We start from the raw sequence: 27,807 nt of genomic DNA, 5'->3' as shown, positions 1-27,807 counted from the left end.
CTGAGTTAATTCTCTTCCAATGCTGAAACACTTTTTTCTGTTTCTCATAACTTGGTAAGTTGATACCTCTATAGTTGAGTACCTCCTTGTCTTTGTAGCAATTGACAGTGGTGCTACTACACAAGTCATTGAGATTATATTACCCATTTGTACTACGTGACTGATTTTGCGAGTATGCTAGATATTTTCAGCATCTCTGAAATTATCCCTGATGATCTTGTTATTTACTGCATTCATATCCTTAATGGCTTTTATGACTCTATAGTTGGTCACTTGGTTGTGTTTTTTCAGAGTAATTCCTTTCTTTCCTACTCATTCTCCTCATTCAAAAACTTCTCATAGTCTTATTACCATACCTTATTTTCTTTTTCTCAGTGTTAGTGAAGCTGAGTATACTAATACCATAACACATACATTTTTCCCAATGATTTCCTGATTTACAGCTTTGCAGCCTAGAATTCATGCTTCTGGCCCTCATGTCACAGAACAATCACAAATCTCTATTATTCTCTCCCTTTACTAAATTTACTCAACATTTAGCTTCCCATATAGCAACTTGGTATAGCTTTACGCTCTCTTCTTTCTCAACTAAAGCCTTTCTTCATGAATGTTATAAAATGCTTTCCCTGTTTGATTGTAGACAATTCGTAATCGCCATTGGTTGCAAATAATGACAGTCACAGAGAATACATTTCCTTTAGAAGTAACTGTTTTGAGATTGTCTCATCTCTTTAATATCAATCTACCCAGGTAACAACCTATTTATTTTTTCTTGAGTCATAATCTACAAACAGGATTTTTTTTTTATCACAGCTATTGCTGTTGCTGCTGCTGGTGGAGGTGTTGGTTGTCATTGTTAATTCCAGGTTTGCTCTAATCCAGCAGATGTGTAATCAAAAGTGATTCAGCCATATCCATCCTCTTTTTTCAAACACCAGGCATAATAAATAGACAAATACATTAAGTAAAGTATTCTTAATTTTTTAAAATATTATGTTGTTTTAAAGGTGCTCTGTTTACTATTTCTAGCAGGTTGACCATGTAGAAACTCTTTTGTTACTGTTGTTATTACTATTATTGTTCTGACATAATGTATCTAGAACTACATTATCCTATAATTATGGATGAGTATGACAAATATTAGAGTGTACCCCCATATTGATCACATTATTTTACTGGCACTTATTTTATCAGCTACATAAGGATAAAATACAAAATTAATCTCAACAAGATTTGAAATCAAAATGTAAAGGAATGTAATTAAATGAGTCATATTGTCTGCACTTCAGCATAAGGCAGTGTTGTATCTACTTCCCCATTGCCTTATACCTCTCAAACAAATGGCCATGGTAGGACACTGATCAAATGATGAAGTATATTTGGACAGTAAGCAACACATTAATAATGGCTGTGGTTAGAACTCTGGTCAAATAATGAAGTTTACTATAAAATATTTTGATAGTAAGTTTTGCATTAGCAATATGTATAATCACAATCAATAGCTTAGACAATAAAATTAACATCAAAATAAAGTGGCTAATTTTAATTACGATTATTATTGACTACCTTGCTTTCTTTCAGATATAAATCTACAGTTGTTGAAATATGCCATGTATCCATGAAGGAAATGGAATTGGAGACAATGATGTCCAAAATAGAGGAAGAGTGGACAGAGCAAGAATTGATCTTCAAGAATTATAAAACACTTGGTCCAGTCACTCTGGACCACATATTTATTGAAAGACTCTTGGAGCAACTGGAAGATTCTCAAGTTACTTTAGCAAATATGCTGACTTCTCCATATATTTCTCCAATGCAAGAAGACGTGAATATGTGGACAGAAAAACTGAAAGAACTAGGTTTTATTCTGGAATTGTGGATTGATGTCCAGAAACTCTGGATACACTTGGAAGCAGTTTTTTCAAATTCATCCGCAAACAAGGTAATAGTGACATTTGTATTGTTAGCAGAAAAGCAGCAATGCTCATAGCCTCTTAAGGTCATCTGAGATCTTATAAAATTGATGTAGTTTATGTTCAGCTTTGAATATCATACATAAGTTGGTAAAAATTGAACAGCATTGAAATTTCAAAGGTTAGGGGTTCTGTTGAGGCAGAATTGTGAGAAACATACAGTGTGAGTCTTTGGAAGTGAGACATTGCAAGGTCAAGTTGGTCTGTGTAGTTCAGAAGAGCAAGGTCAAGTTGGCCTGTGTAGTTCAGAATCTGTGGTAGATGAAGCAGTGAGAAGGCATCATCATAATCATCATCATTTGATGTCCTCTTTCCATGCTGGCATGTATAGGATGGTTTAACAGGAAACCCTAATGTCATCTTTGGTATGATTTCTATGGGTGGATGCCCTTCCTAACACCAACCACTAAACAGAGTGCTTTTTAATGCCACTGATACTATCACTTAAAGTGTACTGAGTGCTTTTTTCATACCACCTGCGCTAGTGAGGTTGCCATGTAACTTGCAAGACAGAAAAGAACAGAAGTATTTGGGAGGGGACAGTGAAGATGAGTGGCTGTGTGCCAAGTGTTGAAGGCTAAAGTATGATACAGGGACATGCATAGGTGTTGTACTATAGAGGAGATATATGACTGAAGGAGATAAGAGAAAAGTAGTGATGGTGTGCTAGACCAAACTCTCAAGGAACAGGAACATGAGCATAATAGAGGATGGTAGATTATGAGAGTGGATGCTTTCTTAAGAATGTGAGGAGGGAATAAACAGATGAAGGTAGAGGTTAGTATAGTGAGTGAAGAACACTGGTATGGATGCAGATGATGGGAAATACCAGAGGGGTGATGTAGGAAACATAAGAGTGGATCAGGAAGGATCATAGAATAGAAAGTAGTAGAATTATGTGTTATACAAGTTATGGAGAAGGAGTTATACGAATACATATGAGGCTATAGTAGGTTGGCTATGATGGTAGATATGGAAGGGTATTGAGAATGGTAACAGATAAGAGAGATGTTTAGAATAGAATACAGCAGAGGGGGAAAAAGGGTTGTACCTGAAGGCAAAGAGGGGAGATGATTGGTTGAAATGCTGTGAGTAGTGATGATGAGGAATGAAAGTAGTTGGGTGGGGGGCACCATTTCGAAAGGTATGGGATGTAATGTGTGTGATACTGCTTGAAGGTAAATACTGCAGTCACATAGCATCAAAGATAGGGGAGGAAGGAATGTTTGTCAGAGAGAGAAAAAGGAAGGAGAACAAGGCCTCACACACATACAAGCACATTCAAGTGGTTGTAGGATGATTTTTTTTGTTGTACTGGACAAGTCTTCATGAGCACAGCAAGCAGCTAGTGATATAGATTTGTACTGTGTATGTAAGTCATTGCTAATTGGTTGAATGGCCTGTGTCAAGTTACTGAAAACTGGGTCTTTGCATTCACTTATACCACATTCCTGGCAGTTAACATCTGTGAATTCTCAATACCATTTTCTGTTTTCCAGAGTGAAATTATCAAAGCTTCAAATGAAGTATCTAGAACATTTGATCTACTTATTTGTTTACAGAATAAATCATATATTAATTTTGGCATTGTTGCTTTGCAGAATTTTTGGAAAATATTGAAAATATGATTTTAATTCCAGGAATTGCAACAACAAAATCTAATATTTGCGCCTGTAAATACCAGTTGGTGTAAGGTTATGGCAAGGTATGCTGAAATGAAGAATTTCTTACAGGTAATTTCTGCCTATTGCATCATCATTATCATCACCATCATCATTATCAACATCACCACTGCAATCATTCCCATCATCATCATCACAATTAAGATTGTTGTGGTATTAATGAGTATGATATTGATTGTGAGTATAGTTGTGGTAAAGTTTTGAGGATAATTCTTGTTGGTCAGTTTCAACAGAGGTATCCAGTATTACAAGCCCCCTGACTGGATATTTTAACTGGTACCCTTACACTTTCTCTGTATGTGAGAGAGAAAGTTTTCCTGGTGAGTTGGTATAAGGGGAATCAGCTGTTACATAAGCATGTTGAATTACTTTACAGAAACTATTTGCATGGCTTGATGATAAATAATATTTATATTTTTATGGAAAAATTTTCCAAAATCAAACAACACAAAAGATAAAACATTTCAATGAAACATTTTGACAGATTTTAGTGTGACATGTTTTCAGATTCTGGCATCTAAAGTCTCTTGTAAAATATATTGACTTTCCAGTCTGATCAAAATTAAATTCAAAACAATCTTTCTTTTCTTTTTAAGGCCTGCTGTGGAGAAATGCAACTTAAATCTGTGCTGCTACATATACAGGAAGATCTAGAATCTTGCTCTAGATCACTTGGAAACTACTTAGAAAAGAAAAGAATGCAATTTCCCCGTTTCTTCTTTCTATCAAACCCAGTTCTCTTAGCAACGCTAAGTTGTCCGCAATCTTTGGAATCAATATTGCCTATTTTGGGGTAATTATTGTTATATTTCCATACCATTAATCTTTGATACCATTTATTATTTATTTTACAGCTGACAATTCATAGCTAAGTTGTAGGAGTCAGGTAGTAAGCTTCAGTGCCCTGTGTTGACTATTAGAGGGAGATAATAAGTGTCCATTGTCAGTCATTCAAACGAATTTTAAATGAACAAATTTTTTGGGTCACATTGAGCAAAATTGATTGCTGTTGACTTATATCAGGAATGCCATCACTGGCTATTAAAACAAAAAGGAAGTGAGTATTGCATATGCAGATTGTTAGGAGCAATATGGCTTGCAAAACACCTCATTGACACTCCCCATCCAGAGACAGGCATAGGTAAGATAGTTGGTATCAGTAAAGTCATTGTAGTGTGACCTTTAGTTTGTAGGAGTGTTAGAAGAGAGTAACAGAGATTAGAATTGGGGGTAGTTGTGAATGGTAAAAGGAAGGTAAAAGAAATAACTCAGGAAGGAGGTAATGAGTGCTAGTACAAGACAAGTGGAGAGCCACTGTATAATAAATCTGTAGCTAGATTAGATGATGAGTTGAAAAGAGAGAGAGAGTTTTTTTTTTTAAGCATTCACTTGTTACAAGGTCCTTAGACCACTGAAAACATAAGAGCTACTGGAATAAAATGGATGCTAGACAGAAGTCCATAGGTGATGGTGAACGTTAGACTTAGAAGACTGGAGGTCATATTGAAGAGGAAAACAAGACGGTGGAAGGAAATTCCAAAGTTCAGAGATGGAGTTAAGAAGTACATAATGATGGCTACAGTGAGTTGGGGACAAAGGTAGTGGGGCATCAACAACTGATATGAGAGGTTACTCAAAGTGAGTTGATAGTTTTATTTTGTTAAAGATATTAAACTGTGAAAATAGCATGTGTGTCTGCTCCTTATCTGTTGCATCTCCCTGTTTATCATTTAATTTGACAAAAAGCAAGCTATCTAGAAACATCAGATTTAGATGTCCTGAGCATTTTGTTTGTTAATGTGATACTCCAAAACTCCAAAATGTCTTGCTTTTCTTCTCTCCAGGTATCTACATTTCTCCAGTTAAGTCTACATCTGCTTCTTCCCCTGCTTGTTTGATACCATCTACCATCTCATTTCCTTATCACTCATCTCTTTCTAATGCTCATTCTCCTTGTCTGTCCACTACACTACACAACCAATTTCACTGTACCATACTACCTGTATAATTTGGGATGGCATTAAACCTGTCTAACCCCATCCTTCTCACATATCTATATTCAGTCTCCACATACTATCATTCTTATCATTCCACTTCTGTCATCCACTATGGAACCTATGTATAAAGGATTGCATTGGATCTTTTTGTACTCGATACACTCTTCCATCACTTGATCTTTCCATTGTCCATTTCTCTCTCTCACTCTCTCTCGCTCTCTACTGCTCTCATCACTCTCTTTCTGCTATCATACTCTCACTCACTCCACCCAGTTGGCTTTTCTTTTATCTTCGGTCTCTCTTGTATTCATCATTTCAGTGTATGCTTTGAGTGGAAGAACACAACATAAAGCAGTGGGGACTCTTTAGTCTTGTGGGGTACAAGTCAACGTCACTAACCCTGGTGCCACTGAGTACACTCTGTGAAATAAATTGCAACACTCAGTAAAGTGAACCTTATAGTTTGGTTGAGGACATAACATCTTTAATACTAGTGCCATGATAAAATGTACCAAGTGCACTGTGTAAATTTGTGTCTTTTTTAGGAAGGGCATCCTGTCCTGGAAAGCAAGCCAAAACTGCAAGGTGTTAGATGTGTAGGAAAGCAGTATCTTTGAATAAGAACTGACTCATATCATGATGACCTTTTCAACACATACCAGCATAGAAAACATGCATAAAATCATGATGTTATACAAACACACACATATAGATGCAAGTATGGCTGTATGGATAAGAAGTTTGCTTCACACCCATATGGATTTAGATCCAGTCCCACTGTGTAACACTTTGGGCAAGCATCTTTTGCTATAGTCCCAGGCCAATTAGAACTATGTTATTGGATTTGGTAGATGGAAATCGAAAGAAGCTTATTGTGTGTGTGTTTAAATATGCATGAATTTCATAAAGGTTGTTTAACACACTGTTTCACTATCCACAATATAATATTGTATAAGACCAAATGTGCAGGCTTATCCTACAAATATAACAATTATTAATGAAGTTGTGTTGTTGAAGATGGTAAAATATATTTTTTGCTTCAGATCTTTATTTGGATATGTCCATGAAATAGAAACTGAAGTAATTGAAAAAAGAAGAGAAATTTTATCAGAATCTGCAGCTTCAGATATACAATTTGACCAAAATACAGAAATTTTTACAACTGTAAGAAAATATCACTTTTTATCTTATTCATGAAAGCATACTGTCTCCACATGTTCTAAGAGCTGAGTTAAAGGGTTAACAACAAGAAGAGCATCCAAGTGTATTGCTCTGCCTCAGGAAACTTACACAGAAAACTTGCCCAGCATGGGGAAACTGGATATAAAATTATGATAGTATTTTAATAAGAACTTAATTATATAATTTAATTTAACTTGACTACATATTTTAAAATTTAAATTTTAAAATTTATACATTTCATAATGTAGCTAAGTTTTATTCTTTACATGTATAAACTGATGTCTTTTTCACTCACCAAAAATTCATTATTTAGGCATCTTTCATAGCCCATTTCCTCAGTGTGACCATTATAAATGCCTGTGTGTGTGTGTGTGTGTATTCAAATCAAATAATTGAGCATTAAAAATAACAATAACAAAACAACAAGAGGACCTGTACATGGAATGTATTAATTCAATGCTTGGTAAAACGAGAGGGCATTTGACATTTTAAGCATGGCTCTTTGTCAGAAAGGAAAAGAGTTGGACAGTTTGACAGGAATTGACAAAGCCAGGGGCTGCACCAGGTTCCATAGTCTGTTTTGGCTTTGTACTAGGTGCTTTTATATCATCATCACCATCATTTAGCATCCGTTGTCTATGCTGGCATGAGCTGAGGGGCTGCACCAGACTCCAGTCTGATTTGACATGGTTTCTATGGCTGAATGTCTTTCCTAATGCCAACCACTCTCAGAGTATAATGGGTGCTTTTATGTGCCACCAGTACAGGTGCCAGTATCTGTCATGACTACAATTTCACTTGGCTTGATGGGACTTCTTCACAAACACAGCATATTACCAAAGGCCTTGGTCATTTGTCATTGCCTCCTTAGACCAAGTGCTCAGAAGGTGCTTTTTACATGTCACCGGCATCGGCCACTTTGCCTCTTTGAGGCCCAATGCTCAAAAGGTGCTTTTCATGTGCCACTGGCATGAGTGCCAGTTATGTGACACTAAAAATGGCCACAACTGTGATTTCACTTAGTTTGATGGGTCTTCTCCAGCATGGCATATCTCAGGTCTCAGTCACTAGTCATTGCCTCCATGAGGCCCAACATTCAAAGATCATGCTTCACTACCTTGTCCCATGTCTTCCTGGATCTCCCTCTTCCACAGCTTCCTTCTACATATATTAATTATCATTTTAATATTCACTGTTTCATACTTGCATGAGTTGGACAGGATTTATTGAAGCAGATCTTCTACAGCCTGCTGCTCTTCTTCTCACCAACTCTCACTTGTTTCCATGCAAAGTAATATTTCCACATGACTAAACAAGTTTATGCAGTATGACTCTGCTTGTATCACAGTGACACCTATTTATAATTATCACTAGATGTCACGACAAAGATGGACACACACACACACAAACATACACATCTGTATACTGACTTCTTTCAATGTCCCTCAACCAAATTCACTTACAAGGTTTTGGTTGGCCCAAGATTATAGCAGAAAACACTTGTCCAAGGTCCATGCTGTGGGACTGAACCTACAAACGTGAGCTTTACTCATAAGCTTTACTTAATTCTTAATTTGCTCATAGGTCTAGTTGGTTATAAATTTAGTCTTTAGAATAATCATCATTCTCATTATTGCCAAATTATTAGAGTATTGGGAAAATGCCTTGCAATATTTGCTCCAACTTTTTACTTTCCATTCTTTTGAGGATGATAAAATATACCAGTCTAAGTATTTGTGGTCGATATAATTAGCTAATATCCTCCTTCTTTTCCTGAAATTAGTCTTATACCAAAGTTTGAAACCATTATTATTCTTATCATTTTTTTTATTTTTTGAAGCCTGAATTAAGTCAAGAAATCAAACTGAGAGAAACTGCTGAAATACAAATGATAGCTGTAAAAAGTGTTGATGGGGAAAAATTATTATTAAATAAAAAGGTACTTATTTATGTTTTTATATGTATATATGCACACACATACACACCACTCACATAGAAACACATATGCATACACACATGTATGTATGCATTTTTTATTGTTTTACTCTAATTGAACATCCATGACTATCCTATCTTATTTTCGGGCAATGAATAGGTTATTCAGTATGTATTCCATTTTTTAAAATAAAGTTTGTTTGAGAACAATTTAGCCTCTATTTCCAGAAAATATGTGGGTGTGTTGTGTGGGCATATATTTTCATATATTTACTTTATTCTTTTGAATTCTTCTCATAAAGTGACAGTTACTTAACTAAACACCATAGCTGCGTTTTTGGCATTTATACATCAACATTCATTCAATCTTGCATATTTTCACTGTTCCACCTACTGATTGAATTTTCAAAATACAGATTAGATAACGCTTTCCTTTGCTTGAAACAGCCAGGTGCACTAATAATTATTAGTCCAAATATATATATTTGTCAATTGTACAGGAAAGCTGTAGGTTTGATTTTGAATAAATGTTCACATCTGCTTGACAATTGACAATTGACCTCCACAGCAGTACATGATTGTTTTTTTTTTATTCCAAACAACTATATTAAGCCAGTTGTATTTGTAAGCAGAGGCTTTGATGACAATGCCACACCAATATTCTTAGCATTGCAATTTATAAAATAATCAACATGGAAATTGTTTTTATATTTACTCCCTGTTAACCTTTTCTATGGATGGCATTGTATATTGTTTAAACAAGATGATGATATCACATAGAAAGGTTTTTACTTTTGTGATGTCTTGGGATAATTGCTGATTATATGGATATTTTCCATAGAAACATGATTCAACACCTTTGTTGACAATTTAAGGGTTTATCGTCTCTTTTGTTCATCAGATATTTTGTATCTATTTCTTTGTAACCTTTAGGTTGTGGTGTAATGAAGCAATCATTCTCAAATTTACAGTTGTAATACTCTTGATAAAGCTATTTCTTCTAGCAGTTCTGGGATCACATGATATATTATTAGTCATTGAATGTTTCTTAAGCAATTTATTCAAAACACACAAAATGTTCCTCTCTCTTTCCCTTCCCTCTAAACACTTGGTTACTGCATTTGTTTTACTGCTGTTATTTAACAGATGTTGCTTCAGTGATACCATATGACATTCAAAAGCTGTATTGACTGATCTTATGCCTCTTCTTCCATTTCCAGTTCATGTTAGACTCTTATAAGTTTGGTGTCAATGGAATAGGTTTCCTCTTTAGTTAGGTACAACATCCCAAATATTGATATAAGCACTGGTAATGTATATCAATACATTACCAGTGTAATGTATTGTAGGACATTGCCTTGTAAGAAGAAAGCATCGTCACATTTTCTCAAGTATAGTTTAATAATTTTTATTTATTGATTCTTTACATTATAGTTTCATCAATATTAAAGTTAAATTTTCCCACTCTGATCTATTAGGCATAAACATTTTCCTTGATCAAATTCAATCTATATATCAGACTAGCAGAGTTAACCTGGCATTGCTTGCAATTAAACTGGTATAGTCTGTAATACATATTACAGTTATGTTGAAACAGGTGATATGGGAAAGTGCACCATTGACAACAAAACATTTGTGGAGTAAATGATGGTCTAATTCAACTAAGTGACATGTAATACATCTGTTTGGAGGATTCCATGCCCTGACCTACTATGGAAAATTGCAGTAATGAATTACTTGAAAAAATAAAGCATAATGGCTTACCACATGGAAAGTGTATAGTATGTCTGTATTTTTGTATGCAGTATAAATTAATGAAATATAAGCAAATGATACATTCATGCATGTTCTCAGTCGTCACATATGTATATGTATGTGTACATGTGTGTGTTTAATAACATACCATTACATATGAATATGTATGTGTACATGTGTGTATGTTTAATAATGTACCTAATGCAGAAAGACATACACACTCGTGCACTTACATACACTCAAAGACAGATACACAGGCATATACAAAATGTGATGTAGCTGTCATTATAAAATGTCCTGTTGACAATAGAAAGATTATCTCTATGAAATGTTAGATTATTTTAATCAAAATGAAAATAATGGAAATGAAAATAAAATTTCGTATTGACACTGACCAGCCCTCACATACATAGATGTGTTTAATAACATAACTAACATGGAGAGACACACATACACTGTGAGACATATGCATACTCATACATTCGCACGCACACATTCACAGATAGACACAGTCGTATACGAAATGTGATGTCATCGTAGTCAGTCGTCACATATGTATATGTATGTGTAGATGCGTGTACTTAATAACATACCTAACACAGAAAGACACACACACTATGAGATATATACACACTCATACACATGCACTCACAGACAGACACACAGTCATATACAAAATGTGATGCTTTTGTCGTCATGGTATAAAATGTCCTGATGATAGTAGAAAGAATGCAGCATGGAAGATGTTTGTAAGCCATTCAAAAACACACGAAAACTGTTAGTTTCACTTCAGCACTTAAATTTCATTTGTGTCAAAAAATATTTTCGTTGCTTTGAAACCACAGCCTGTTCACTGACAAAACTTTGTATTGCATCTGAGAAAGTAACTGTTAGTTCATGAGATATATGTGTTTATGTATGTAGGTAAGTATGTATGTTTGTGTGTGTGTGTTTATATGTGTATGTATGCATGTATGTATATGTGTGAATGCACATGCATCATATATGCATATATGTATGTATGTATGTACTATGTATTCCAGTACAACCTTTTCTATGGTAAGGTCATCGGCGACTAAACTAGCAACTCCACCAGGCTTGCTTGGTGAGGTGGGTGCTTGTTGAACACCCTGCAGGACAAAAGATAAGACCCATAAAAGGGCAGAGGAACTACAACGAGGTCAACGGCCATTCAACTACATGTTTTTGGAATGCGTGTATTGTATATATTGCATTTTAAACTCTGTGTGCATGTGTGTGTATTGTATATATTGTATTTCTGCATGTGTGTGTACATATTGTATATTGTGTTTTTAAATTGTATATATTGTATGTCAGTTTTATTTTTAATTTTACTCAGTTTTATCTCAATTTTTAATTTGTATTTATTTCTCTTATTTCAGGTTTTGTTTTTTAATAAATAGATGAGGGGTAGATAGAGCTCCTTTGTTTACCCAAGCCATGGCGAAGGCAGTCTATCTAGGAGAAAGTAACTCTGAATTCAAATACTTCACTGCTGTAGTTAGCCTTTGTTTGGGCAAAGACTGGGAGAAAGACACTCTGATATAAAACCTGCAACTGCAAATGCACCCAATGATGTTAACTTGCTTTCTTTTTGGGGATCATGCTTTGTAGTTTAGAGAGTGGGAATGGTTGCTGTGCAAAACTTTTCCTCACTTTAAAAAGTGTCAAGCACAGGTATTGCTGGAGAGGAAAAGAAATGGACATCTTGTATGTACATGGCTGGCCGAAGCTTAGAAAGCCACATCTAAACAATGAAAGTTTATATTGATAGTGAATCAAATGGCAAAAAGGGCTCTGGAACATTTTGTTCTGTGGTCTGGCCCAGCAGGTGTCCTAGGGCACTACAGCCTGGATCTGGTCCAGTAAATTCGAGTAAATTCAGCTGTGAGTAAATTCAAGTTAAGATGCAAGCCTATGAATATAAGATGTTGGAATGTTCGAATGTTATTAGACAATGATTGTCTGAAATCTTGTCCAATGAGAAGATCCACACTTGTTGCAAAAGAATTAAGCAATAGGATATGAATGTTGTAGCGTTAGCCAAAACAAGAATTCATGGAAAGGGGAATTTCATAGAGAAATTTGCTTGGTATCATTTATTTTGGAGCGGTAGAGAGGAGACCTATAAAGGAGAATCAGGAGTGGGATTTGCTATCAAAACCACTCTGGCTTCAAAACTTGAGGAACTACCATGTGGTCATTCGGATCATTTAATGTCTTTAAGACTTCCATTAAGAAATGGTTGCTATGCAACACTCATAAGTGCATATGCTCCAACTTTGAATTCATCAGAGGATGATAAACTTGCCTTCTATCTATCATTGCAGAGATTATACGCCATATCCCCCATGATGACAAAGTTGTCATTTTGGGTGATTTCAATGCTCGCATTGGTAGATTGGGAGACCTAGGAAAGCATGGGGTTGGGAGTTCCAACAGTAATGGTTTGCTACTGTTACAAATGTGCATAGAGATGGAATTGTGTGTCATGAATACAATGTTTCAACTAATGAATAAGTATAAAACAACATGGATGTACCCTGGTTCTAAGAAATGGCATCTTATAGATTACATCCTCACCAGGAAACGAGATACTATGGACTTTGTTGTTGTAAGAGTGATGCATGGTGCAGAGTGCTGGACTGATCATTGGCTTTTGTGTGCCAAGGTGAATTTTGTTGTCAAGCCTAAGGTTAGAGCAAATAATGACAAATTACCTAAACGAATTGATGTCAATAAACTGAAGATTCTGTCAGTATGCAGTGAGTTTGTGAGTGAGATAAATAAGTTGTCCTGTGATGGAAGCTGGAAGTCATTCAAAGAAAGAGTGTACAAGATTTGTAATAACATTCTTGGCTTTGTTGTAAAAAAACACCAAGATTGGTTTGATGATAATGATGAAGAAGTTAATCTTATCTTAGAGGAAAAGCGAAAAGCATTTAACATATTGCAAAATGTTGACATGTCAACAAACAGAACAGGGGCTACATATTTCAAGGCAGTAAAAGCAACAGTGCAGAGGAAACTACGAATGATTCCGGAAAATTAGTGGAGTGATAGATGTGATGAAATCCAAGAAGCTTCAAATGTTAACAATTCCAAACTTTTTTACTCTCTCTTGAAAAAAGTTTATTGACCAGTTTCATCAAAGGTTCTGCCACTTTGGAGCAAGGATGGCACAGAATTATTAACCAATCCTAAAGATATTGTTGTGAGATGGAAAGAACATTTTGATGAGTTGCTCAATAGATCCACTGAAGTTGATCTCTCTTTTCTTGATAATATACCCAAGAGACCAATAAAACATCTTATAGCAGAAGTTCCAAACCTGGCTGAAATAAAAGCAGCAATCAGAAATTTGAACAATGGAAAGGCCCCTGGTATGGATGGACTTGGTGCAGAGATATATAAATACAGTGGTGATCATCTTTGTGTAATGTTGATGGATGTGATTCAGATGGTTTGGCAAAGTGAAGAGGTTCTCCGGATTGGCGTGATGCAACTATGGAGGTACTATATAATCTAAAGATGGAAAGGATGTCTGTGATAATTATCGTGGAATCTGTCTGTTAGCTGTTGCTGGAAAGGTCCTCTGTAGGGTAATGTTGGATAGATTGCTTCTGCACATTGCTGATGATGTTCTACCAGAATCGCAATGTGGGTTTAGGGATAGTAGGAGTATTATGGATATGATATTTTTGGCTAGACAGTTGCAAGAGAAGTGCATCGAACAGGATATGGACTTATACCAGGTTTTCATTGACCTAACAAAAGCGTTTGATTATATCAACAGAATAGCACTTTGGGAGATCCTGAAAAAGCTAGGATGCCTTGAAAAATTTGTGAGAATGCTTAGACAATTTCATGACAAGATGGAAGTGAGAGTTAATGTTGGAGGTACCTTATCAGATCCAATTTCGTAGAAAATGGTGTAAAGCAAGGTGATATTCCTGCTCATACACTTTTTGCTATATATTTGCAATAGTCTTTCAAATAGCTTTTAAAAATTGCCCTGAAGGGGTCAATAAGATATAGGACAACAGGGAAACTGTTCAATCTCAACAGACTCTATCAGTAATATATACCGAGCCATATGTTTATCTGTCTATTTATCCATATATTTGTCTATCTTTGTCTAAATATTTTCTGTGTATAGGTTCCTGTATGCCATAGCGTGGAATGGTGGCTTAATGAATTGAAGCATACTATTCATGATACAATTGGTAAGATGAGTCTTAATGCCATCCAAGAAATTACTCAAGCTACAAATCTTGAAGAATTCATTGCTAAGGTAAATGGTTTTAAATAGGTGTGTGTGTGTGTGTGTATAGTAACATAGTAGTTTGAAACCTTGCTACTGAGATAAATATGAGCACTAAATGTATATACTACTTTCTGTGAGTGCAGATTGTTCGTACTTGTGTTATATACAAGAGGCAGCGTCTATGCTGTTTGCACCACTCATACAATATGCATAGACTGAACCTTGAGAGGAGATGACAAAGAACCAAGGAGCTTAGTGATATGCTATACTTGAGATGACCACAGATCACAACATATATGAGCTTCTAAAAGCATTGTGCATATGCACACGACTATGTCCATGCCTAATTTGTCCCTATCAAGCCTTCGCCACCATCTCACCCCACTTTAACTTATCCCTCCATCACTTTTCTAATCTACTGAGTTATTTTGTTGTTGCAATTGAATGAAAGTTGAACATGTTTCATCCTCTTTCTGTGATACCAGTTAACTCTTTCTTTGCCTAGAACCACTTCCTTGTGGCATTCATCCCTCATTCATATCATCTTTCCCATCTCTTAGTTTCCACCAATCACCCTTCCTTTCTGTGCAACCAGTTATCTCTCCCTGTCCCTGAATGACAGCCTGTTGACACTCATACCTCATTCTTTATGTCGGCTTATATCTACCATTAGCCACCATCTCTCACCTTTCTTTACCATTCTGTTTATCCCTATCACTAACCATCTCTCATTCCCTCTTCCCTCTCTCTCTCCCCCCACACTTTTGTTGCTTTTATCAAATCCTCCACTTCCGTCATCTCCTTGTCTAACATGCTTATCCAATCTATAATTATTTTATTATTCTGCTGCTCTTCACCCTCAACTACCACCTTTGTTTACCATTCACTACATTCATTCCTACCTTCATCTTTCACTCTCATCTGACATTCATGCAAACTTTACCCACTCTTGGTCTTCTGTTCACCATGTACCATAAGGGTACACTCTTACATCTCACAACCATTTTTATCTCTTTTTTCCAGTTCAACCCCAATTACTCCCACCCACCCTGAAATAATGCATTACAATTAGCCTCTCTACTATAGTCCCTCTCAGTCAAAGGGATTTTTAGTCTTGTAAGTTACATGACATCCTCACTATTGTTGGTGCCATGTAAGAAATACTCAGTATGCTTTATAATGTATTGGCATTAAGAAAAGCAGCCAGCTGTAGAAAGTGCACCAAAGTAGACATTGGTGCTCAATACAGTCCTCTGATTCCTCAGATCCTGTTGAATTGTTTAACTCTTGCCTGCATAAAAGACAGACATTAAATGAAGATGATATATGTGTGTGTGTGTGTGTATATATATATATATATATTAATTTTTTTCATTACTACAGTATCCAACTCAAATATGTCAACTTGGTGTCCTATATTTATGGTCCAGAGAAGTAGAGAAAGGAATTATGGAAGTGAAGCATGAACGCAAAGCTTTGTTTAACACCTACAAAAAGTTTTGCACCACTTATAGCAAGATCTTGACATTGTTCAGTCGTTCCTTTTCAAAAAGTTCTTGTGACACCAAATCTACACATATACGAATCAGATATGAAAAGATTGTAACAGTAAGTAAAAGATATTTATGAGGGTTTGCTGAAAAGTTCTTGGCTCATATTTAGCTGAAAATGATACAACTTTACATTCTGTATTCACTTTGAAAGTCAAGAGTCATTACAGTCAACTGTATCCTTCCACCAAATTTGTGGCTGAGTCTCAGTTTTAGAAATTTTCCTTTTAATATGTATTGCCATTGTCATTCAGGGAGCAGATAAAGTATAGTACTGGAATCAATTTCATCGGTTGTTTCTACCTGCCAAAATTGTGACCTTGTGCATTATCTAGAAATCCTCAGTATTATTTAAGGGAGAGACCCAGGAATACATGGGACAATGCAGTGAGACAGTACCTTCAGACTTTGGGCCTCACAAAGGAGATGACAAGGGACTGAGACTGCTGGCTGTTTGCTGTGTATGAGAATACATGTCAAGCTACATGGTCATACATACAGGCGTACTCTTTATGTCCCTCTCTCAACTGAGAGGTCCTAGTTTTTGGGAGCTTGTGGGTGCTGATGCTATGTAAAAGCACTCATGACAGTACCATGTAAAAGCACCTGTGTCAGTGCCACATAAAAGCACTCTGTACACTCTGTAGAGTAGTTGGCATTAGGAAAGGCATCCAGCCATAGAAACCATGCCAAAACAGACAAAATATGCCAGTATAAAGAACGACACTTTATGATGATGTTTGTGTATCAGAAGAATACTTTGTAACTCTCATTCTAGCTTTTTATGTTGTGAGTTTAAATCCCATTAAGACTAACTTTGCTTTACATCCCTTCAGGATCAATAAAATATAGTAGCAGTCAAGTATATGACTAACCCCTATTCCTTAAAATTGCTGACCTTGTGTAAATTGGAAACAATTGTTGCTATCGTTGCTGTTCTTTTACTTTGGCAAGACTCGCTTCATATTACTCATCTGATTTCAAAATATTCATCTGATTACACATTGAGCAGGATTTTTTGTTTGAACTGCATTTATAGCAAGTAGGTATTTATTACTGATAGTTTTTTTCTCTTCATTTGAGGAGAAAAAACAAGAATTTAATTCACCAATTTTTTATTTACTGTCTGGCATTTCAAACATAGTGACAAAAGCAGTATTTCCAGAACTTCAACAAAAAAGAAAAACAAGTCATAAACACGATAACATAAATATTTGATCTTTACATAATAAGCAGGAAGAAGTGAGGTTTTCACTGGAAAGCACAACTCATATCATGCCAAACACAAACAGTATATTACAAAATCTAGCAGAAAAATAGCAACAAAAATTTCTGAGCAAGGAAATTTTGAATATGTGGCAACTTGTGAAATAAAGGATGATATGACACAAAATATGTGACCGAATCAAATACTTCCTAACTTGTGACAGTTATCCAGAAGTGAGGGAGGAGGAGAGTAAGCAATTTCTGTTTCAAAAATGCAGGAAATTTTTCAGTTGCTCTCAAAGAATCTTTTAAAGAGGGGCCAAGCCAGTATATGTTGTTTCTATCACCTGTATATTGGAGTATCTATTTGGTTTTCAAGACTGAGGGTGAGATGAAGCAAAAAACAAAGTAGTGTGAAACACACCTGCCCCAAGACTCAGATCACAATACATTGGCCAATGCATGCAAGAGTAACAGTCAGGTTCATCAACCCTCAGCTCATTGCCACCTTTGTAGTACAATATGAGCAGATAGTAAGAGCAAAGGTAATATAGAATGACATAAAGAATCAGTATGGTCTTATAAGTGCTAACAACCCCTCAAAACTCAGGGCCTTCAAGTACTGTGCCCCATTGTGAGTGCAGTAAGATTGGCAACACAGAGCAGAAAGCTCATTTGTTAAATATGCAGCAGTTAGAACCTGAGAAAGTAGAAAAGTAGGAGAACCAGCTACAACAACCCCAGACCCTATGTTGTTGTTTTCACAGAATCCCCAGTCCAAACTTAGGAAATAGTAGAGATCACCTTGTTTTAGTTCCAAAAAGTTGAAGACAAAAGAAAAAAACCTTCCTTCTACCAATAGATCATCTCAATTACTTGTATTGATGGGAAGCAGATGTAGACTGGAGACAAATGGCAGACTTACAGCAGAGAAAAAGAAAAAAGGAGAAGGCTAAGGAGTGAAATCAAAAGGTGTATAAAACATGAAACTGTTGCGCTGTTATATTTTTTATCTAAATGGAATACATCCAGTTGCAAATCAGAAAATTTCAGTTTCAATGACTTGAAATACAATATATTGGAATCTACAAAAAATTAGTACTAATATACTTAGTGCAGTGAATCAAGAAATGTTCATTAATAAAAGTTACACTCTTAGCAAGAAGAATGAATCATTAGCTAAATGATTAATTTTGGTCAGGAAAAACAAAGGACAAAATACGGAAATTCTAATAAAACTGCTACAAGGGTAAAGGAGAAGCTCCAGGAAGCAACTAAGTATCAAACTTATGGCCCAAATTATGAAATTATAAAGAAAATTAGCAGAGATGAAACGCAGTTTGGGTTTGTGTGAGGCTAGGGTACAACTGACATCTTTCTAGTGGTGATGATAAGGAGGAATCTGTCTTCTAACCAAAAGATCAACAGTTCACATTGCTACAGCATCAATGAGTTTTGTCTTATGCAAAAACATTTAACACTTAATTACTCAATGTACATATATATTAATAAGTGGCATGATGGAATGAAGTTCACTGCTGTACACAAGCTGGAACTCTTTATGATTGATTTTTTTTTTTTTTTTTGCTTCCCATACTAATTTTGAATTCCTCCCTGGGAGGAAACCTGGGCTAGGCTAACATTTTATCCAGGTATTGAAACAACAGAAGTGGTTTAAAATATATACTGAACACTATAGCCCCAAAATATGGAATCATCACCATTAGCTTACATGAAATCTTCAGCTACCTTTGATTTTTCAAGGAATCTAAACCAAAACTTTATTTTTTTTTTATATATGGACTTTGAATATTGTTTTCTAAATTTCTGATAGTACATTATTATCATTTACTACAAATATACTTGTGGAACAATATCAGTGTATTATAAATACCATCTCAAGAACTACCACCAACACCACTGGTTTATAGCTACAGTCTGTTAAATCCATTAATAATATTTTCAAAAATTAAAACACTAAAATTACTTTATTTTCTACCTATATTGTCTTCTACTTGGTTCTACTTAATTTACTTCTTATCTACTTTTACATCTTACCTACTTTACCCTGTACCTTCCTGAACTTCAGCCTATACTACCTTGTTCTTTCAGCAAACTCTCTATCTTCGAGATACTCTTTATACAATATGCAGGAAAAAGGTAAAACATTGCACAGACTTTGACTGGAGACGATACCTCAAGTGTTACTTGGTATCAGACAATGGTAAGTATGCCATTGTATTTGCAATAGGGTGATATGAATGTAAGTGTTCAGAAATTGGAAAAGACGAAGAATGAGGAGAAGGCTCAGAAAGAGAGCAAAAGAAAATGAGAAATTAAACTAGAGAGAGAGGAAAAGAGAAAGGCTAACAACAAAATCCACACTACTATGGAGATGGAGAGTGCATGAAGAGGAGAGAGTGAGAGAGAGAGGACAAGAGTAGTTCCACACAAGATTCACCATGATCCTCTAGTATCTCATCTGAGTCCCAGCATGCTGAGACCTGATGTCACTATTTCATCCCATATCTTCCTTTGCCTTCCACTTCCACAGCTAATCCTCACACAACAGTTTATCACCCAAAACACATCCTTCATACTCCTTACATGTCCTCACAGTACAGTCACCATCTCCTATATACATCAGATGATGTCTTTAATGTGCAATTCATTTACATTCTGGAGGCTAATTAACAATACATTCCCTGTAGATCATGTTTACCTCATTTCTGTCCAGTCATTGTGCATGCTTTCTCTTCAATGTTCCTGTTTCACTACCATATAGTATCATACATTTAACTACAATGCAAAATTGATGCTGTCAACATTCCACCTAAACAGTTGCAACAACACAGCTGGAAGTGGGAAAACCTAGGGAATTCCTGAGAGTTGACATTCTGAGGAAAAATGACTGAGAATAGTGGTTAGTGAGGAGCTTGAGGAGTAAAGGACATAACATAAGTGATAATAGTAGAAGAGACAAGTGTTTAGGTGGAGATGGCACTCGACCAACCAATTCTGAAGAGCAGAAACCATTATTGCAGTTATACAAAAACAAAGAGGAGTTAGTGTGTCTATATGCCAGTCAGTCAAATATCCTAAATTTGGATGTGATTTAGAATGTCTGTATGTATATCAGCACCACTGCTCCAGATGCAGTACTTCATGTGAGTCTTATTTGAACTTTGTAGAGGGTTAGCAGTTGTTAGTGGTTGAGACAAAGAGAACCAACCCTTGAGATGCTGTAATAAGGGATGATCTAGTGTCACATAACTGAGCCTCTTTGTAGTCATTCAATCTGTTAGAAATAGTTGTAACATTTCCCTCAACTTACACTACTGGATATACAAAAAGATAGGATGGCCATAACTGGAACATCTATGTCAAACTGCTGGACCAGGTTTACATTGGGGTAGGGGGTTAAACAACAAAATATCCATAGCATTCAATGCCAATGAGTGCAATCTGTCGTTTACAAATAATGAAATCTTTCATTGTATCTTTATATTCTTATCAGACACAGAACTGAAGCTTCATTTTGAAATCCTTGATCATCATCTTGTCTATGGCAATGAGTTTTGTGGAAGCAACCCAAGCATTATCATGACTCCTGTGACAGAAAAATGTTTTTTATCAATATTCCTGGCCCTTCAGAATCTACAGCCAGTCTATCTCGTTGGAACACCTGATGTTGGAAAGAAGGAAACTATTAAGGTGATTCTTCACATGATTTCAAGTGTAATTCTCTTTCCTTTGTTGTTATAGAAATCAGCTGTGTAGTGGCAGGAAAAGTTGAGCGCCAAACTAAGCATTTTGTGGTATTTGATATCATCTCTCTACAGTATGAGTTCAAATTTTGTTTAGATCAACTTTACTTTTTGCTTTCCAGCATCAAAAGGAATAATTAATTATTTTATGTTGAAGCTAAGTGAATTAATCCTGCATACTTTACAACTTTGGTCTTGTTATTAATACCTGTCACCTTGAAATTGATACCTAGCAGACCTTGATCTTATACCAGCTGTAATCCTTCTGTCTTTGCAAACATAATGTATATAAATCACATTATACCAGCTGTAATCCTTTCTTTCCAAACAATGTATATAAGACCATATTATCCAGTTTCCTATTAAATTCTCTTTACTTCTCCTATTTTCAGAGCCTTGCCAATGTCATTGCTCAATTTTACTATCTGCTGAAATGCAACCCACACTTTGATGCGTCAAGTATTCAAAGAATTATTCAAGGTTCTTCAATGGTAAACTGTTATATAAAACATTTTAACATTACATCTGTATTGCTTTGAGATTTTATTGCCCATTTGGTCCAATAATTCCTGTTTTTTATACTCTGACACTAACAGTCATTAGGTTTCTTATGGCTTTTAACCTTACCTCATCATTCAATTTAATTCACATTTTAAATGTAAGCTTCATCATCATTATTATTTAACATCTGTTGTCCATGCTGGCATGGGTTGGACGATGCGACCAAAGCTAGCACCAGACTCTAGTCTGGTTTGGCGTGGTTTCTATGGCTGGATGCCTTCCTAATGCCAACCACTTTACAGAGTGTGCTGGATGCTTTTACATGACACCGCAGGAGTACTTTTACGTGGCACCGTGCAGGTGCTTTTATGTGGCACTGCACGGACGTTTTTACATGATACCATCTTGAATACATGTTTAAATAAAATGGAGATGCAAACATAAAGATATATGAAAGGAAGATTTCTGGAAGTTTTAATTTACTTAAATTATTATGCGTTCTTTAGATAACAAAGGTTGTTATAATTTTAGGTGTTGTTCAATATTAACTTTATTTAATTACAGGAAGAGGTGGGAACTACAATGTTTTGGACTACATTTGATAGACTTACTTTTGAAATGTTTTGCTTTTTAACAAAATAATTTCATTTTTTTTACAATTTTGCTTCAGCCTAGCACCCACACACAATAGCTACACTGAGATGCTACAAACTTTAACAAAAATAATTTTAGTGCAAAAAAGACTAAAGATGAAGGAGGTTTCCAAGGGGAAGTTGTGTCAATTTTTTAAAAGAGTAGTGGGATAAATGATTTACCATTTGTTGAGAGATATTTGGTTGCTATTTCTAAGGATTCGCATGATTTTCAGAAGCTGTGTAGCTAGTTGCATAATAAGCAGAAATGTAAAAAAAAAATCAAATCTGTAAGGTATCAAATGAATATCAGTCCTGTCAGATGAGTCTGAAATTGTATTGGCTCTGAATTGTGTGCTTTGTTCAGTCTTAAAGCAATGCCTGCAGTAACATAGTTTGAATTTATGATGAAATTATCAATAATCTACTACTTAAACATCAGAGCTAACATTATTTCCTTTCTAATTCCTAGGAAGGATGTTGGCTCTGTCTTGCTGATGGAAATAAGCTTTCACATAAATCTTTAGATGTTGTGATGGACCAAGTTGCTATGATTGTAGATCCTGTCAGAGTAAATAACAATGTGGTAGAAGATATCTTCAGGAAATTGGTAATTAATCAACATAATTTTTTCTTTCTTTCCTTCAAAATATTTTTTTTTTTTTAGTTTATGTAGTACGTGTGGTGAAAGGAGTGTAACAGAACAAGGAAAGAATTAGAAGTGTAATTTGGTCTTACCTGCGGGGATGAAGTCGGATCGCCTTCAGCCAACTTGCTAGCGTCTTGTCGTCTTCGCGTCGTTCTCAAGTCTGTCGCAACCCATCGATGCCGCACGTGCGTTCTGTCTGTCACTTCCGCTTCCGCCGGTGCATGCGCCCTGCAAGACCTGTAAGCATCACTTCCGCTCCCACCCGTTCCGTCACACTGAACCGGCTTCCGCACCCGAAACTGGTTTCATTATCAGACAACCAGGGAGGAGGGTGCCGCTCCCTCTGTGGTCGCAGCGCGACCCTAGGACTTGTTTCTGGTGTGTTGCTGTCGACCTCGTCATCCTGTCGGTTGTTATCATCTTGCCCACTGTTGCTTGTCCCATCCTCTGGGGCATGGACAATCCTCCGTATGTCCAAAACGTGGCGTGGCATACCATCGACCGAGATGTTATTCTTTGAATTTACGGAGGTTATTGTCCCCTTTCCCCATTGCGATGTACACCGTGCGTTTGGGGATTTTACCCAGACTTCCTCCCCAACCTGCATGAAGGCGTGCTCTTCCTCTGCCCCGGGTCGCATTGATGTAGTACACGGATGCCTCCACTCGTACCTGAATATTGCCCTGTGTGGCACCGACTCCTCAGCCTGTCCTGATCTGGGTGACATGTTGTACCAAAACACAGCCTCGACTGGTGAAATGTGACCCCTCTCTGCCACGGCCTTGATGGTACGATGATGCCTTTCCACCACCCCGTTTCCACTTGGCCGGTATGCCGCCCTGAAGAAGCGGTTGACCTTCCACTCATCAAGCATTTCTCTCAGCGCCTCCGAGCGAAATGCAGTGCCGTTGTCCAGAAGCAGTTCATCCACGGGGCCTCGTTCCAGGAATATCTCATTCAACACTTTTGCAATTTCTTCTGCGGTTCCCGACCTCATCTCCCTCCATATGGCGAACCGCCCCGGTCCGCAGTCAACCATTGAGAGGTATGTCCCCTGCCGGTAGTGTGTTATGTCCACCGCCAGTCGTCTCCAGTCCTGGTCCACTGGAATACTTCCCGCTTCATGCACGACCGGAGCAACTGCTAACCACTCTCCGCACGCTCTGTCTTGTTACGTCGGAGTCGACTTTTCTGGCTAGGAACAACGTCCTGTCCACACCCATGTGATGCATGGTGTGCAGTCTCCGCAACTCCGAGTCGCTCAGATGGCATACTGCAGCTACATCCTGCTTCGCATCCTCTGGCACTTGCAACCAGGCTCGCTTAACCCTGGTCAGGACGTCTGCCCTGTTCTTCTCGGAAGGCACAAAGATCACGCTCAGCTTCAGATTGAACTCAGTGGTTAGTTCACGCAGTATTCCTAATCGACGCTTTACCAGCATCTCTGCAGCCCCTTTGGTCCGCACCCTCCGCTCATCGGTGATGACTACTGTCGCCCAACCAAGTACAGTGGCTGAATCAGTCCTGATTTCTATGGTGTGCAACCCCCACTTCAAGGCTAGGTTCACCCCCTTCAGCATGGCTTCCAACTCCGCCACGTTGATGTGGTTGCAGTCATCCATCTTCCTGAGCCAGGCTGCATCTTCCACCGTGACACCTCCCACTTCCAAGACGACCCCTATTGCGATGCTACTGGCGTCACACCATACGATCCCGCTCTTTGATTTGGGAACATACCAGCTGCCCCTCACCGGGTCCTCTGCTCCTACTCTGACCAGGACTTCCTGCATCATGTCGATCGTCCTCTCCCCCACTTTATCATTCCACTTCAGTCCTTCGGCTCGTCTCTTGATGAAGCTGCATGCTGTCCGGAGCCAGCCTGCAATCGGGTAGTGTCCCACCAGTTTCCCACACACAGAGAACAGTTCCCGTCTACTCATGCTGGCGCCCAGTTCAGGGATCTCATTCCCTCGCCGGAACACCAAGGCGCCGGCTTTGTCTCTCCATAGCTTGAGGCCCAGTGCAGCACCTCCCTCCATAGCCTCTGGCGGCTTGGCGATCAGTCCAAAACTCTTCAGGTGGCCTATGACCTCCGTTGCTGGTATCACAGTTTCATCCACCAGAATGTCGTCGATGTATGAATTGGTGGCCCTTTTTACTCTGTCCACCTTCCCCAGGATGGCCTTGAGAATTGTTGCCATAATCTTTGGCGCTGAATTCAGCCCGAATCCCAACCTGGTCAGACAGTACGTCCGGCCCCTATACCTGACAAGCTGGTACCTCCATAGTTTCTCAGCCACATGCACCTGAAGGTATGACGACTTTAAATCGACAATCGTGGAGGCCCCCGCCGTCTGCCTCCACTCTCACAAGGTGTCTCCGCAGACATCCGTGGCCTCGCCGCCTGTATGACACGACACGTGGTCATTCAGCTCTTGGAAGTCGAGCACTGGCCTGACCTTACGCTTTGTGGGCTGTATCACCGCCATCAGTGGCAGGACTCCGCTCTCTTCTTTCTCCCAGGGGATCAGTATGCCCTCCTTAATCCACCGCTCCACCTCCCCCTCGAACTCACTTCTGGCATCTCCTTTTAGAGTATGCTGATAGCAGCCCACTTTGTTCTTTAACATCAGGGGCTCTCCCTTCCAGTGCCACTCCACTGTCCACCTCTCGCCATCAAAGACAGCCCGAAAATCCTGGTCTTCAATGGTGTGCGCCGCATCCTTTTCCTCACGGTTGTCGTCGGTGCGTGGTCTCGCCCTACACGGCTTCCCTGCTAGCCCAAACGTTACGCCAGCGTCGTTGACGGTGACACCTCCCAAGCGGGTGATCGCATCCATCCCCATCACCACGTCGATCTCGTCCACCAAGTGACCGACCACAATCGCTCGCAACGTCAGCTGCAGTCCCTGCACCACAATCTGCGCATCCGTAACCCCTTCGCAGTGCACTTCTCTTCCGTCGACTGCCCTAACACTGCTTCCTCCACTCCACGTCTCTGCCACTTCTGTGGTCATCAGGGTCGTCGTACAGCCCGTGTCCACCAGGGCTCGCGACATCTTCCCCTTCACCAGAATGTCGACCACAGGTAACGATGAGAAACGCGCCGCTACTAATCCAAAGGGACAACTACCGGCGCAGTAGTCTCCCGCGGTCCGTTTCCCCGCAGACACTCGCTGGCCACATGCCCCGGCTCCCGACACCGGTAGCAAATCACCTCAGGCTTGGGCGACGCGCAGTCACGGACCATGTGTGGGCCCTGGCACCGGAAACACTGTCCCTTGAATGATCGCACGCGTTCTTTCCCCAGCCCCTCTCCGTTGCTCCTAGCTGGGCCACTTTTCGACGTTACAGTCGCTGCTACCGACGTCAACCTGCTGCATGACACCAGTACACGTGCCCGCGATATGATCTCGGCCATCGGCATCGAACGCACGTTTGGGAGCTTCTGTAGCTCGACCGACATAATGTCGGGAAAGCCGGTCACGAACGCTAACCTAACCGTGCGTTCTAGCGACTCTCTCTCATATCCCGCAAGTTTAGCCAACCTTCTAAGCTCACCGGCGAACACGTCCACCTGTTGTCCTGTCCACCTCATTCTACCCAGTCAAGTGTACGCTTCAAACATTCCTTCCGCGAAGGCCTCCATAAGTCAGATCTCCACCTTGTCCGCGCTGAGTTGGTCCGTCTCCTCCATCTCCAGATATAACGCCAACGCCGGGCCATCCAAATACAATGGCATAAAACTAGCCAGGTCAGCTATGCCGTGTAGCTTCGCCACCAATTTTACCCTCCTCAACCAAGCGACCACATCGGTGTCGCCGCAAAACGGTGTTATAGGGTCGCGTGAAATCATAGCAGTCTGCATAATTTTCTATTTTTACGAAACCGAGTGATTATTTTGCCGAAATAGCTTGTAGTACGTGTGGTGAAAGGAGTGTAACAGAACAAGGAAAGAATTAGAAGTGTAATTTGGTCTTACCTGCGGTGATGAAGTCGGATCGCCTTCAGCCAACTTGCTAGCGTCTTGTCGTCTTCGCGTCGTTCTCAAGTCTGTCGCAACCCATCGATGCCGCACGTGCGTTCTGTCTGTCACTTCCGCTTCCGCCGGCGCATGCGCCCTGCAAGACCTGTAAGCATCACTTCCGCTCCCACCCGTTCCGTCACACTCCCTCATCATCACACCACAGTTTATTATATATACCCTAGTATTTTGTGATCCTACACAGACAAAAGGTATAGTTGACTGGGCATAAAGAGAGGTGACATGGAATAAAATACTACAAGAACCTGCTGGTTCTGCCATACTGCTCCACCATAGGTATACATCCTGTCGTCTTTTGTACAGTTTCTCTACACCAAATTTCATTCATTAAGAATTTGGTTAACCTGTAGTTTCGTGCCCAAGATACTATACTGTTATATCAGTGGTGGTGGTGGTGGTGGTGGTGGTGCTGCTGCTGCTGCTAATGTTGTTGTTGCTGCTGCTGCTGCTAATGTTGTTGTTGCTGCTGCTGCTGCTGTTATTATTATTATTATTACTGGTGAGCTAGCAGAATCATTACCATACCAGACAAAATGCTTAGTAGCATTTCTTCTAACTTTACATTCTGAGTTCAAATTCAACTGAAGTCGACTTTGCCTTTCATCCTTTCGGGGTCTATAAATTAAGTACCAATGGAGTACTGGG

At 38.6% G+C, this 27,807-nt stretch overlaps 1 protein-coding gene across 1 annotated transcript in view; it reads left to right on the top strand.

Annotated features, from left to right (window-relative positions):
* Positions 1-27,807, top strand: part of LOC115225579 (dynein heavy chain 8, axonemal-like) — a 220,695-nt gene that overhangs the window by 62,704 nt on the left and 130,184 nt on the right. Inside the window, exons 27-38 of the mRNA XM_036498798.1 lie at positions 641-750; positions 1,582-1,942; positions 3,614-3,706; positions 4,252-4,448; positions 6,696-6,816; positions 8,675-8,773; positions 14,705-14,839; positions 16,196-16,420; positions 19,681-19,792; positions 21,086-21,282; positions 21,728-21,826; positions 22,941-23,078. Coding sequence (XP_036354691.1) covers positions 641-750; positions 1,582-1,942; positions 3,614-3,706; positions 4,252-4,448; positions 6,696-6,816; positions 8,675-8,773; positions 14,705-14,839; positions 16,196-16,420; positions 19,681-19,792; positions 21,086-21,282; positions 21,728-21,826; positions 22,941-23,078 — 1,887 coding nt within the window. The remainder of the gene's footprint in view (positions 1-640; positions 751-1,581; positions 1,943-3,613; positions 3,707-4,251; positions 4,449-6,695; positions 6,817-8,674; positions 8,774-14,704; positions 14,840-16,195; positions 16,421-19,680; positions 19,793-21,085; positions 21,283-21,727; positions 21,827-22,940; positions 23,079-27,807) is intronic.

Source organism: Octopus sinensis, linkage group LG2 (assembly GCF_006345805.1).
Source record: "Octopus sinensis linkage group LG2, ASM634580v1, whole genome shotgun sequence".
In the NCBI taxonomy this organism is placed as follows: Eukaryota; Metazoa; Mollusca; class Cephalopoda; order Octopoda; family Octopodidae; genus Octopus; species Octopus sinensis.
The sequence above is the reverse complement of the archived record's forward strand: the minus strand, read 5'-3'. Positions and strand labels throughout refer to the sequence as shown.